The sequence below is a fragment of the Colletotrichum abscissum genome (assembly GCF_030869225.1).
Source record: "Colletotrichum abscissum strain IMI 504890 chromosome Unknown Scaffold_47.1, whole genome shotgun sequence".
Classification (NCBI taxonomy): domain Eukaryota; kingdom Fungi; phylum Ascomycota; class Sordariomycetes; order Glomerellales; family Glomerellaceae; genus Colletotrichum; species Colletotrichum abscissum.
Window position 1 is genome coordinate 113,259 of NW_026850398.1, and position 13,275 is coordinate 126,533.

At 53.3% G+C, this 13,275-nt stretch overlaps 5 protein-coding genes across 5 annotated transcripts; 3 read left to right on the forward strand and 2 right to left on the reverse strand.

The window, feature by feature from the left end:
- Positions 1-263: 263 nt before the first annotated feature.
- CABS01_13681 (ochratoxin A non-ribosomal peptide synthetase) lies at positions 264-1,937 on the forward strand (the record flags this gene model as incomplete). The annotated part of the gene is made up of 1 exon (XM_060547023.1): positions 264-1,937. One exon carries the CDS (start codon positions 264-266, stop codon positions 1,935-1,937), a length of 1,674 nt encoding a protein of 557 aa, XP_060394613.1.
- Positions 1,938-3,074: 1,137 nt separating this feature from the next.
- Positions 3,075-4,121, forward strand: CABS01_13682 (alcohol dehydrogenase GroES-like domain-containing protein; the record flags this gene model as incomplete). The annotated part of the gene is made up of 1 exon (XM_060547024.1): positions 3,075-4,121. The coding sequence occupies one exon, from the start codon at positions 3,075-3,077 to the stop codon at positions 4,119-4,121; it is 1,047 nt and encodes a 348-aa protein (XP_060394614.1).
- A 399-nt stretch (positions 4,122-4,520) lies between these two features.
- Positions 4,521-6,437, reverse strand: CABS01_13683 (major facilitator superfamily transporter; the record flags this gene model as incomplete). The annotated part of the gene is made up of 3 exons (XM_060547025.1): positions 4,521-5,531; positions 5,587-6,029; positions 6,104-6,437. 3 exons carry the CDS (start codon positions 6,435-6,437, stop codon positions 4,521-4,523), a joined length of 1,788 nt encoding a protein of 595 aa, XP_060394615.1.
- Positions 6,438-10,136: 3,699 nt separating this feature from the next.
- Positions 10,137-11,585, reverse strand: CABS01_13684 (uncharacterized protein; the record flags this gene model as incomplete). Its single annotated transcript, XM_060547026.1, has 1 exon — positions 10,137-11,585. One exon carries the CDS (start codon positions 11,583-11,585, stop codon positions 10,137-10,139), a length of 1,449 nt encoding a protein of 482 aa, XP_060394616.1.
- Positions 11,586-12,944: 1,359 nt separating this feature from the next.
- On the forward strand, positions 12,945-13,112 carry CABS01_13685 (uncharacterized protein; the record flags this gene model as incomplete). The annotated part of the gene is made up of 1 exon (XM_060547027.1): positions 12,945-13,112. A coding segment is annotated over one exon (168 nt), but the record flags the coding sequence as incomplete, so codon positions are not given.
- Positions 13,113-13,275: the final 163 nt, after the last annotated feature.

The following is a 13,275-nucleotide window of genomic DNA, read 5'->3' on the forward strand; positions in this document are numbered from 1 at the left end:
TCTTCCAAAGTTCCCAAATGCCCCAAGTTTTGATTGATTAGTGGGCTAATGCACCACCCAGCTGACGTGAGAGGAATGTGGGCTAGGAGGATTGAAATCCGTGATGACAACTTCCTGCTCCACATAGTGTTCATGATGTATAAAGCAGATAGGTTACCTTGGCATCTGGATGTCCACTTGAGATCTTCTTGGCATGCTTCTTACAACCCATATTCTAGTGTGCTCAATTCATCCAAGTTGGCAGCAACAGTAGCTTCATGACAATGGCAGACGAAAGTACCCACCGCCTCATTCCACACGTTGTGGCCGAGCAGGTTGCGCGGGACCCAGATCGCATTTGGGCTTCATACGCCATCAGTAAGGACATCGCCAAAGACGGGTTCCGCGATGTCACCATCCGTCAGCTATCAAGAGCAGTAGACAGAGTGGCGTGGCACATCGAGGCCAACATCGGAAAGAGCACAACATTCGACACGTTGCTCTACTTTGGCCTCCCCGACATCAGATACGCAATCAACGTCATCGCCGCCATGAAGACGGGCCACCAGATCCTGCTGTGTTCTCACTTCAACAGCCTCATTTACAACTTGAGTCTCTGCGAGAAGAAGGATTGTCACAATGTGATGCGGAGCGAGGGCGTAGACGCCATGGTCGATCCGCTGTTGGCGGCGAGACCGATGAAGACCTTTCCCGCACCATCTCTAGACAGCCTTCTCGGTGACAATGGCGATGTAGACCCGTACCCTTACACGCGGACCTACGAGGAAGGCATCGACGATCCGGCGGCCGTGGGACACACCTCGGGCACGACGGGACTGCCTAAGCCTGTCACCTGGACACAGAGGTCCTTTGTCGTCGTCGATACCGTCTGGCGCTTCCTCCCAGATCTCGATGGCCGACCGTCCTATCACAAGGTTCTCTCAAAGGGGAAGCGCTGCTACCAGACCATGCCCATCTTCCACCCCTTTGGCTTCTTCTCAGCCGTCACCGACCCCCTTTTCCGGAAAAAGGTCCTCGTCTTGGGCCCCAACACCCTCGGTCCCATCCCGCCATCGACACTTGAACTGATGTTTGAGCACGGCGACTTTGACTGCTTGGCTGGAGTACCGATTTACCTAGAAATGGTGGCAAAATCCCCCGTGTGCCTCGCCTCCGTCGAAAAGAAACTAAAGTTCATCTTCTACGCGGGTGGCGCGCTCAGCAAACCCGCCGGCGACGCGCTCTCAGCCCGTACAAAGCTTGACCAGCTCATCGGGTCCACCGAGGCCGGCGCCGCCCTAGGTCACGAGACGGACCGCGAGGACTGGGACTGGTTCTGCCTCAACGACGAAGAGAGCGGGATCGTCTGGGAAGCCTGCGAGGTCAAGGGGTCCGGGTCTGAGGGTGAGCCGCAAGAACAGGTTTACGAGATGACGTTTGTGAGAAACCCCAAGGTGGAGAAGCAGCAGCACGTCTTCTGGCACAGCAACGTCGTCGACGGTGTCTTTCGGAGCAACGACTTGTTTGTGAAGCATCCCACCAAGGCGCACCATTGGAAGTTTTACTCAAGGAGGGACGATATTGTGGTGACCAAGTTTGGTTGGAATGTCAATCCCATGTTATTGGAGAGGGAGATTGCGCAGCATCCGGCGGTGAAGCATGTAGTTGTCGGCGGGACGGGGAGGCGGCATATTTGTGCTGTTATTGATCTTGCCGATGACGGTCAAGGGACGTCGGAAGAGGAGATGTTGGATAGTATCTGGCCCTTCGTGCAGAAGGGTAACGAGATCTTGGATGCGGCTGGTCAGTTGGCTAAGGAGAGGATCTTGTTTAGTCGACAGGCAAAGCCGTTCCCCATTGCCGGGAAGGGCAATGTACAGAGGGTGGCGGTTCTCAAGTTGTATCAGGACGATATTGATGACATGTATGCCAGAGTTGGGGATGGACCTGGATTGTAGGTGGGCAAAAGATTGATCTTGAGCAGTTTGAAGAGGCTCCCGGCTGTTGTACTTAGCTTCCATGTCTTTACAGAAATATTGAGGGCATATAACTAGTAAATTAGTTGATGCTGCCATTCTTCCCGACACCTGTCAGAGTCAGATAACCCCGTACCGCAAGATTGTATCTCTATGCTGCGGTTGAATAATAATGCCAGGAGACTTGTTGGACCGAACAAAAAGTCCGTACTAATTGATGTGGTTGTGTATGATATGGCTTGAGCCAGAGTATTAACTCCGGTATCTACGATGTTAGAGTTCAATTGGCTTACAAACAGACTCAAACTGCGTGTAGGAATAGGCCAATTTTGAGTTGCTGTTGTTGTCAGATAAAGGCACAATACTATCAATGACTTAGTACTAAGGCGCCGGGGCTCTAGGGCGTTGGATTGTTCCGGATTTCCGAAACTAGCATCAACTGATACAGGTCAAATCCTGTTAACTAACGATGCATTCACTAGAAAGCGAGACCGAGATTTGTCTCCACTATCCGACTTCATAACGATAGATGACTAAAGTAGCGGAGTTTGGGCAGCGGACTTTCACAACTCACCTAGTGGGTGCAACATTGCCAGACTTTGGATTTGTAATCCGCCCTGAAGCCCATGCTCTGCCCCTCATTTGAAGTGTTGGACTGTGGGTGCGATCACCACACACGGGACGGGGACCCGGGCGGGGCCCTTTGGAAGCGGCTCGCCCGGACCTGCGTTTCCCTGCGCCGAAGCGAGGCCCCCGTGTTTGATTGGAAGAGTATTGAAGATGTTGAGGAGGGGGGCCATGTGGTTGTAGCAGGTGTTCTCTTGTCCGAGGGAGAAATGGAACCTAATGCCTTGTACAGTGGTGTAAGGAACTGGGAGGTATCCTCTTTTCGGGAACGTATTCGGGATCGAGACTGGATGCATGGAATCTAGAAGTACAAAGAAGAGCTTCAAGTCCCGGAAGTCTTGACGTCACTGGCTTCGATATTAGAGCTTCAATTCTTATACATTACAGAACGATTCTTTACCTCGACAGTATTCCAAACTTTAGGGATTGTCAAGTCTCATCCGAACAAAACTTACGCCACTCTATCATAAGCAAAGCACATCATCACTCACCATGAAAGAAGCCATCGTCAACGCCGACCTCTCAGTCGACATCAAGGACTCCCCCATCCCCGAACCGGGCCCAGGCGAGCTCCTCGTCAAAGTCATCGTCTCCGGCACGAACCCAAAGGACTGGAAACTCCCCTTTTGGTTCCAAGCCGCCTCCAACTCGGGTGATGACGTAGCCGGCACAGTCGAGAAGGTCGGCGCCGAGGTCTACGAGTTCGCAAAGGGCGATCGCGTCGCCGGGTTCCACATCATGCGCACAGCCAACGGCAGCTTCGCAGAGTACGCCATTGTTCCCGCCTACACCACCTTCCACCTCCCCGCCAGCGTGTCCTACGAGGAGGCCGCGACGGTGCCGCTAGCGGCGTATACCGCTGCTGTCGCGTTGTTTCACTCGCTTGAGATCCCCTCGCCCTGGGATCGCAAGAGGGAGACCAAGGCGCCGGTGGTGATTTACGGCGCCAGCACGGCGATTGGGGCGTTTGGTATCAAGCTTGCCAAGAAGGCGGGCGTGCACCCCCTCATCGCCATCGGAAGCAAGAACAGCGCGTTCGTCACGCCTCTGCTAGAGGAAGCTAAGGGCGACGTGTTCTTGGATTACACGCAGTTCGATTCGCAGGACAAGTTGGCCGAGAAGCTGAGGGAGGTGATCAAGGCGACCGGACAGCGATCGTTCAGGGTCTTTGACACGGTCAGCGAGAAGGGATCGTTCCAGATGCTTAGCAAGGCCATCGCCGGGCCGCCTGAGGATGGCACGGGGTTCAAGCCGAGAGTCACGACGGTGTTGCCCGGTAACGACTTTAGTGACGTCGATCCTACCGTCGAGGTCGTGGTCACGAGCGTCGGCTTCGTGCACGAGGAGGAGGGCCAGGGCAGGCTGTTTGGCCTGATTTGGGCGCGGGTCTTTGCCGAGGCGCTGAGGACGGGGTGGATGAAGGCGCACCCGTATGAGGTTGTTAAGGGCCTCGAGGGCGTCAAGACGGCTCTCGATGGGTTGAAGAATGGTACCGTCCGTGCCAAGAAGATGGTTATCCGTGTTGCGGACGGCAATTAGTTGGCGAGATGTTAGTGGTAGTGTAGTTGACACCATGAAGATCAAAAAATTGCTTGGCTTATTTAAGGTGCTTACGGCTTGCAGGACAACTTTCGCCACGTGGGATCGCAGATGATGGCTGACATGTAATCTATTTTTATTCTTCTTCCGCATTCAATCGGAGGATTCTCCAAAAGATGCGGCATGCTATCCCGAGTAGACGGATGTTCCCCGCCAATACCGCCATTCAGTTCCGATCAAATCAAGCAAATGCTCCTAACCCGTAACGCCTCCCAATTCATAGCTTACATTCTGAAATCACGCCAAGGAACATAGGGAAATGATGAGCTCTGGACGCGAAAGTCCCCGAGCTGAAGGAATGAAATCGCCGAGAAGCTCGACTACATCTCCGAGCCTCGACTACGCCATGCCTACGTGGACATCCTTGCCCTTGACACTCTTCCACTCCACAAACACGGAGCCGATGATGGTCGCCGAGGCCGTCACAGCACTCACTAGGAACGCCTGTGCTAGGGCGTCGCTGTAGGCGTGCTCTACCGCGGGCAGGAGGGACGGATCGATGGTCTTGCGGATAGCTGTCACACCCGCGGCGATGACGGAGTGGGGGTCAATGGTCGGGATGTACTCGACTAGGCTCTCCACGAGCTTGTTGGTAAAGACTGTCTGACCGATGGCGACAAAGATGGCACCGCCAACCGTTTGTGTGAAGATGATGATGGCGGTTCCCGTGGGCACGTCGGCCATGTCGAGGACCACCTGCACAGCCATTAAAGGCTGCTGCATAGCGGCGCCGACTCCGGCACCGGCGAGAATCTGGTAGCCGATCCACATCGCGGAGGATGTGTTGGGGTTGAAGGTGGAGATGAGGCCGTATCCGATTCCCATGAGAATCGAGCCAAGAATCATCCACGGGGTGTACAGGCCCCAGATAGTGACAGCGGCACCGGCAACGAGTGAAGCGATGATGTTGCTGACCAGCATGGGCAAATTCCTGACTCCCGAGTTGACGGCGGAGACACCCTGAACGGACTGGAACCAGATGGGCAGGAAGTAGACAGACAAAAGAAAGGCGGCGCCAGTGTTGAAGGCGAAGAAGGAGGACGACCAGACTGAGCGCTGCTTGAAAATACGCGGCGGGACTGTGGCGTTTTCCTGGCCAAGGTACTGCAAGTAGAGGAAGCCCGCCATGCCGAAGCCGAAAATCAGGAAGAGAACGATGACGCGGGCAGAGGCCCAGGGGTATGTGACGCCACCCCAGTGAAGAGCGAGAAGGAGGCAGATAATGGCCGGCATGAAGAGCATGTTTCCGAGAGGGTCCATCTGGATGAAGCGCGTTCGCCATGTCTCTTGGGGAATGGAGCGGACGGGATCAGGGAAGAAGAAGAGAATGACAAAGATGGTGACGGCTCCCTATCTACGGCGTTAGCACGGCGGCATCAAAGACGAGGAATCGAAATCAACTTACAATCGGCAGGTTAATGTAGAAACACCACCGCCACGTCAGACTATCTGTAAAGACACCACCCAGCAAAGGACCAGCGACGGACGAGATACCCCACATGCTACCAACGGCACCAGTGTAGATGGGACGCTTCTCGAGAGGCACGCTATAGGCGAGGATGATGAGTGCTCCGGCAAAAATGCCGGCTGAACCTACTCCCGCGATGGCGCGGCCAATGATCAGAGCGATACTGTTGGGTGCGACACCGCAGATCAAGCTGCCCAGCTCGAAGATGGCGATGGTGATCAAATACACCCACTTAATGCTGAAGAAGCTGTAAAACTTGCCAAAGAGCAGCTGGAGAGAGGCTGTTGTGAGGAGGTAGGCACTGCCGTACCAGCCGACGTCGTTCAAGCTCTTGAACTCATCCGTGATACGCGGGATGGCGGTGGCGATGATGGAGTTGTCTAGGTGGTGGTTATGGTCAGCTGTAGCTCTACCCTATTGAAGGAGTGTGGAAATTGGGGAGACGGTTCCTTACCGAGAGCCATCAAAAACACACTGAAACACAATGCCATGACAATCAAAGCCAGCTTCATTCCCTTGGGATATTCGAGATCGTCTTCGTTATTTACGATCTCGGCTTGTTCTGACTTGGCGGAAGGTATTCTCGATAGCTCGCTATACGGGACAGGAGGGAGAAGGATGGGATCAATTCGTATATCTTGAAACGATGCGGCAGAGCTCGCGATGTCCTTTTCCATCTCATCGTAGTTTGAGCTCGAGTCGCTTGGTGTCAGGGTTGACGCTCTTGACTGCAGGAATGTCGGAGGAGCCATGAAGGACGGCACTGCGGCCTTCTGAGCGTCGAACATGTTGGCGATGACGACGAGACGGTCGAATGCTGTAGAGAGGGTTGAGAGGTCTACAAGTGCCAGTGAAGTAGAGTCGGGTACTCGGGATGGAGCAGTGACACGATGCGGAAGGCAGATGAGATGGCAGCGCTACTCTGTTGATCTTGTTTGTTTATCCTGATGAGGAGACTGGGAAACAAGGATACTGTAGGGGAGAAGATCACGGATTCTATATAGATCAAGTTACGTGTGTTGAACGTGTCAGTCCTTTGGGGGAACTTCCGACCAAGACCATGGCCTTGCCGAGGACGTGGATGCTGGGGTCGGAAGCAGACGGTGATGGTCGCGCTGGGAGAGTAGAGAGCGCAAGTCCCCGAGACACTTGTCTGGGCTCCCATGTCACACCGGCTTGCTTCCGGTAAGGGCAGGAGTACAGAAGGTGAGGTCGCGCTGCCTCTGACTCTGGCTGGTGAACGAGAGGCGGACGCCAAGTATCGGCCCCTTGGTGTTGTACAAGAGACGATACCCTGGGAGGGGGCCAGACGTTGTCTCAGATGTCTTGGGGGGCTCTTCCTCCATGCGTCGAACGGTGTGCTGTGTAAGCTGGAGCCATACCTGGTGGCGTAGTCGGGATGATGATGACGAACTAGTATTGGATGCAGTAAGTGGACGTTAGCCAACAAGGCAACTTAGCAAGCGCCGGCACTGGGCGTGCACACGGTACTTGGACTGGGGTAGGAGAACATCATCCCTCCCCGTCGCACTTAAGACTAGGCAGTAAGGGCAGCGGAAGGACGCGACACCCACACGGAATGGCAAAAGACGGGAGGCTCCAAGACCAGAGACGGGTAGAGAGCGTCATTGGCGGGTTCCTCGTAAACTCCGAGCCATTGAATGTTGGCGGATGAAGACTAGACCAGACGAGATAGAATCGATAAGGGGCTTCCAGGAGAGACGAGACGGGTCAGGGTTCAAGACAATTGCTCAGTGATGTGATGCGATGGGCGAGGGCATCGCCAAGTCGCACAACGAGGGCCTCAAGTAGTGAGAAAGGGCGGCAGGCTGCTTCTTCTGCACGATGCTGCAATCAGTTCGAGGGTCTTAGATGCCGCTCACTTGATGCATCCAGCCTGACGTTGAACTGTTGAATGCAAGTGCCCGATAGATTGATCAAAAGCTGTTGACGTGCAGTTTGATGGACATGAATGGCAACGCGTAACGTCCTCCGTTTGCTCTGCGTCCATTTCCGGGAGACAAGTACGTACCGCCGCTCCAATCATTCTGGTCACGTGCCGATCCATGGTGTTAGTCATCACTCGAATGATGACTAAGGTGAGGTGCGGGATGTTCCCTCCGCGCGCCTTGAACAACTCCGTCGATATTGCTTTGCACAAACTATACTTTCTCCTTGACTTCTCCATTCGGACCTCAATTTTGGACTGTCTCGAATTTTCTCAGTGTTTTCCTTCGGTATCTTCGAATGGTCCGCCAGGAAGCGAGAAACTGCGCCGCACGAGACCAACACGAACAGGTTCTAGCGAAGCCGTTAGATCCAAGCGGCCAGACGGAGCCCCCCCAGTTCTCGTTCGGCGGTGAGGCTTAGCATCACGGAGGGAGTCCTCCAAGTAATCAAGGACCACAGTTACGCTCGCCCATCTCTTGTCACTTGTCAGATCTAGTCGCACCACAGACTCAACACCCCAGATTGTCCAACCATTGGAACAGTTTCCAGAGTTTCGGTTGCGACCGGGAGAACCCTCGCTGCCTTCGCGGGACCAGAATGCATTCCTGCCGCTCTGTCAACCTGACTTGGGTCGTTTGGGTCTCCGACTTGGGTTCGATTGTTCCTCAATGTGCCACCCCGTTGTGCGACAACTGTCACCATCTCCTCTTCAAGTTTCTCTGATAATCGTTGGCGTCTCCTTCGTTCCATCGATATTCTAGGTCTCCTTGACAAGGATCTAGCCCTCGCCCTGCCTGCCATCAAGCTATCAATGGGAAAGGCGGCCAGGCTTGCGCTTCTCGCATCAATAATGTCAACTTGGCGATCCAACCCCTCATCATAGCTGGTCTGTTATTTCTACGAAAAGACAAGGGAGCATGTCCATAGACACGGTGACGCACGTGGCTCGAGATCGATGGGAGGTTACGTTCACAACACCATGACACCACGACACGCGCTTCTGCTACTGAGATGGGATCGGCGCTACGTTTCCTTTTGACACAAACGCGATTGCTGGCATGTTCATGCATTTAGTCCGTTCAGTGCTCATATTCAGACAGTCTTGCCCCGTTGTGTCCTTATCTTCCCGCGTGGGGCATGGCACTCGACTTTCACTCTATGCCGTCTCCCCCACAAGTCCGCGAGACGCGACACCTCGGTCGAGGCACATACCTCGAATGTTTGCGTCGTAATTTCAACATGTAACCGATTTCCCGGTCCTTGCGCTCCGCCACGAGTCTCTACGCCGTCTCATTGCACCAACTCCACGCCATCAACGTCGACAAGCCCTCTGTCGTGGACCGACTCGGCCTCCGGGGTACCTGCACCATCAAATCAACGTTGCCTTTACTCCAAGACGCTATCGTCGACGGCCGGCACAACCCCAGTACCAGAACTAGGAATGTCTCGGGAGTCAAAGACACCATTGGCGCCGCCACAAAGTTTTCAACAAATTCGAGGTCGTCTACATCTCTACCTTCGAAGCTGGCCTCTCGCTCTCTCGCCCCTATTCAGCTCTAGCTCAACCCGTCCCCCTGTTCACAAAGCCGTTGACACCATGCGAGGGTTCAGCCAGAGGCGTGTCGAAACAAGTGGCTGCTGTCGCTGCGCTACTTTGCAGGCGCACCTGTCAAAACCACCGCCGTATTGATCCTCCGTCCAGTTATTGCGGCTGATCTGAGACATGATCGAGCAATGTATTCGGCGACGAGACTGTTCCAGAACTCGGCTCTTTGCGGGCATTTGACGAGAATCCACTGAGGGACATCAGCATCGACAGCGACATCAACCTCGGCTGCCGGCATGTTCGCCGTTGTCCTTGACTGACGAGCAAACAAATAATCCGATGAGGCAATGGTGGTCGCACTTGAATGTGCTTGTGGAACACTCGGTCGTCGGTTGTATCCGCTGGATGCAGTTTGCACGGCGAGGTTTGGCAAGCATCACTTGCAGCGCATACGCGGACATCGGTGTTATCTCTCGTCGCTTGAAGCGTTTGCTTCATCTCAGTCCATGTCTTTGATTTGCGTATCCGGCCCGCTAATGTTTGTGCCAGCTACATACCGAGATCGAGGTTCTGGGCCACGGTCCCAGGACTGTTCAACCGCTTCGGAGCTTGAATATCGTTTAGGGTATTACCGACCTCGCTTGCTATCCATGCTTCCAAGGAGACGGGCGTATCGTGGTCATTCGCCTGTCTTATCCTCCATAGTCGGCATATGTTCGTCGAAGCCCGTCGGAACACACCTCGCCTATCGCATGCGTTCTGGCAGAATTGTAATGAACAGCTTTGTCTTCGATGTTTATTTCTATATGCCCGGCGTGAGGGGCCTATGGCTTCTTCGTCAAATCTATGTACAGACTGACAATGCTATGCCATGCCCCCGTTTCTATCTATTAGTCTATCTATTATAACACTCTACAGGCATTGTCTCATGCAACTATGGTCCTTATCCATGAATCGACTCTGGTTCGAGGTAGACCGACAGCAACTAAGGTCAAGCCGTTACTTCCTCCTTGATACACCCTGCATTCCATATCATTTCGATGCCCAGCGATTGGAATCGGGCATTCATAGTGTCTACGCATTGCACATCAAGGTCGCTTTTCTCTATGAACTCGTCATAGTTGACCTGAACAACCTTCAGATTGGGTAACGTGAACAAAGATTCTTCGGCAAGCCGCCTGAGCTCTTCCTTGCAGTTTTGGTCTGCATGCAAGATCTCAACCCGACGAATGGACGATGGCAAGACTTCGGCCAACCTCCATTCGGTGTATAGATCCACTCCATATTCCGAGGGAACTGCTCTTGGGGTATTGTCGATTGCCGCTTGATCAAATACAAGCTCCTCTAGATGCTCAAAGGAGCGGAAAGACCAAGCTATCCCGCCAGACGCAACTTGCCGGGAGTCTGCCCTAGGCGACCGACTACAATTGTGAGAAAGACGCAGTTTCCGTAGAGTATGGCGAACCGGGTCAAATGCCTGAAGCAATTTTGACATATCCCAATAGTCAAATCCCGAGTTGCGGTAGATTTCTTTCGCTGTGACTGCCAGCTCCTCCAAACTCGGGCAGCACTTCACCAATAGATTAAGATCTTCAAAGCCTATCTCGCTCAGCGACAATCTCCGAAGATTGCCCAACTTCAGCGTCCAAGGCTTCACGAGAGTCCAAGGACTTTGACCGTCGAAGAGACTGCAATGCATTGAATGCAAGTTTTCAAGATTTGGCGCCGCGGCGAAGAGCGCAGAGGCCTCATAAATGTGATGGTTCTTCCTGACGCCCCTGAGAGCAATTGATCGGAGTGCAGGGAAGGAAGCCCGACTATCTCTGATATGCTCATAGTCCACAAAGCTATCACGGGCTATGAGAAGCATAGCGAGGTTCGGCGATAGCAGAATTGCCAACTCCCCGAGCCAGTGGTGAATCTTCCGTCGCTGGATTCGCAACAAAGCTTCTGGCTGACCGGAGAACCCACGCCATGTTTTCGTTTGGAGATAGCCCCTGCTCGGAGCGTGCCGTAGCGCGCCAGCATCTTCGGTCGCTTTGATGAGGAGTGGAGCTAGTTCTGGCGTGCACCCTCTGATCACGTCGTTCTCTACCAGCTGTAGCATTCTGATGTGAGATGCTAGATCCGGACGCTGTATGATGCTGCGCAGGAAGACGGGCAGCTTGTCTTCGTATTCGTCGTCTTGTGAGGGCTTGCTAGGTTGTGCTCCGATACCGCAACCATGCCTTTGAAGTAACCCGCCCGTGGCGTAGTCGTGGAAAAGGAACGGCTGGGCAACAGCGCAAAATCCTCTGGAAACGCGACAAAGTCGTGATAGTGCCCTTTTGCTGAGTTGATAGTCGTCGCTTTCGGCGTCGGAAAAAGTCCCTGGGTGTCGACAGTGGAAGCAGAGTAATGAGCAGATTTGCTCCACGAGCTCGAGAGGCAGCGAAGCCATTTTCTGGAGAGTGTTTGTCGAGTCTGACTTGTTTTACAGGCAAGGTGTTTGCATCAACACTCTCCACCGCTCAGGGTTCGCCATGATGATAACATGCGCGAGGTCGGCCATGGGCCGATTGAAGTGCGCAATTATATCTTGCGATTAGCATGCTCGACTTTTTTAATAACGCGTTCGGGCGGGCGTGGCGGACGTGTACTACAGGGATGCCGGCTTGACAAGGTTCACCTGTGTTGTCAAAAGTCTGCTGTTAATATATGGGTGATGGTAATTACCGGCCCATTTCGCGGCGAGCCTTGCCCTCTGTGAAGCTCTCGGGAAAGAGTCATGAGATTTAAGCTTTTACGATAGCAGACCGAACGCTTCGTACAGTGATATCATTCCGGGTCTTCCGGTACAGTTTCATGCTCTGAGCGACGGCAAAATGGCACGCCAGCGCCGGCGCCGGCGCCGGCTTTCCACGGAGGCCGGCTTAACGCCCCGCAACGTACAATAAAATCGCGATGCATCCATGATTCTCTGCGTAGACTTGATCTGGTGGAGAGGCTGTTGAGATCCTGATTTCTGCTTTGTTCTTGGAGGAAAGAATTTGGAGCTTTAACTTAACGACTCTTATTCTTTTGACCCAGCAACGTCGTTTCCATTGTGAAGGACGCAGTGACACTATTTGTCCGTCACTATCAGTGTCAACTGCAATGCGTAAGCGCAGCTACGGCCCAGCATTTGAATATCAAGATGCACATGCATCAGACATTGACAACGAGCTTCACCAACTCGCTGACTACCCAGACACTGGACCACGCTTTACTCTATTGCCCGCACTAGGCGGTTGCATTACTCATGTTCTCTGAGAGAAAAGTAAAGCCGAACTCTGTCAAGCCACCCAGGAGACTTTGACAAGAACTTCCATGACGACTAAATTCGTGTATGTTGGTCATAATTCGCGTGGTGATTCTCAAATTGGTCATGCAACTTTAAGATCAAATCTACTCAGCTTCTGAAGTTGGCAGCCCGTCGTCAATGGGCGGAATTGTGCCCTTTTACCAATAAGATGCATCACTCGAAGCAAAGGTTTCGTCACTCTCCGAGTGCCGATTTATATACAAGTAGGGCGGCCGTTGCGCCGGTGCGAAGCTCAATATCCTGGTATCAAACTGCCGGTGTGCACGAAAGGAAGAAAGAGACGAAGCCTATTGCTTGCACCGAAGTAGAAGTAAATTGATAGAAGAGCTTTTTGTAGCGCCAATGCCACCTACGAACCAAGAAGAATGTTCCTAGATTGAGAGATCCAGTCGGGGACTCGGGGGACAAGCCGCGAGCAAAGTCTACCTAGTAAGTTGAGTGCGAATTGCTCGGCGAATCAGTCTATTCAAGGATCTTCCCCAAAGACGGCTTTTACTACACAAGCGATCATCAATTCAAGCAGCAACACAGAGAGCGCCTTTGTCAGTTTCGTCGCGCCAACCATCAACCGCTATAAAGGCAACGTGTGCGGCGGTTTCGAAATCCATCTATACGAGCGAATGACTGGCAAACAGTCAAGAGCGCGCCAGCCCAAGCACTGCCCCAAGTCAAGATCTAAGACAAACGCGTACAAATGACGCCTTGCGGTCCCTACGCCGCAGCATACGTAGCGTCGAGAGACCCCTTAAACCCTTGGTCAGCAATCTGGAATCTACCTATGCGCCTT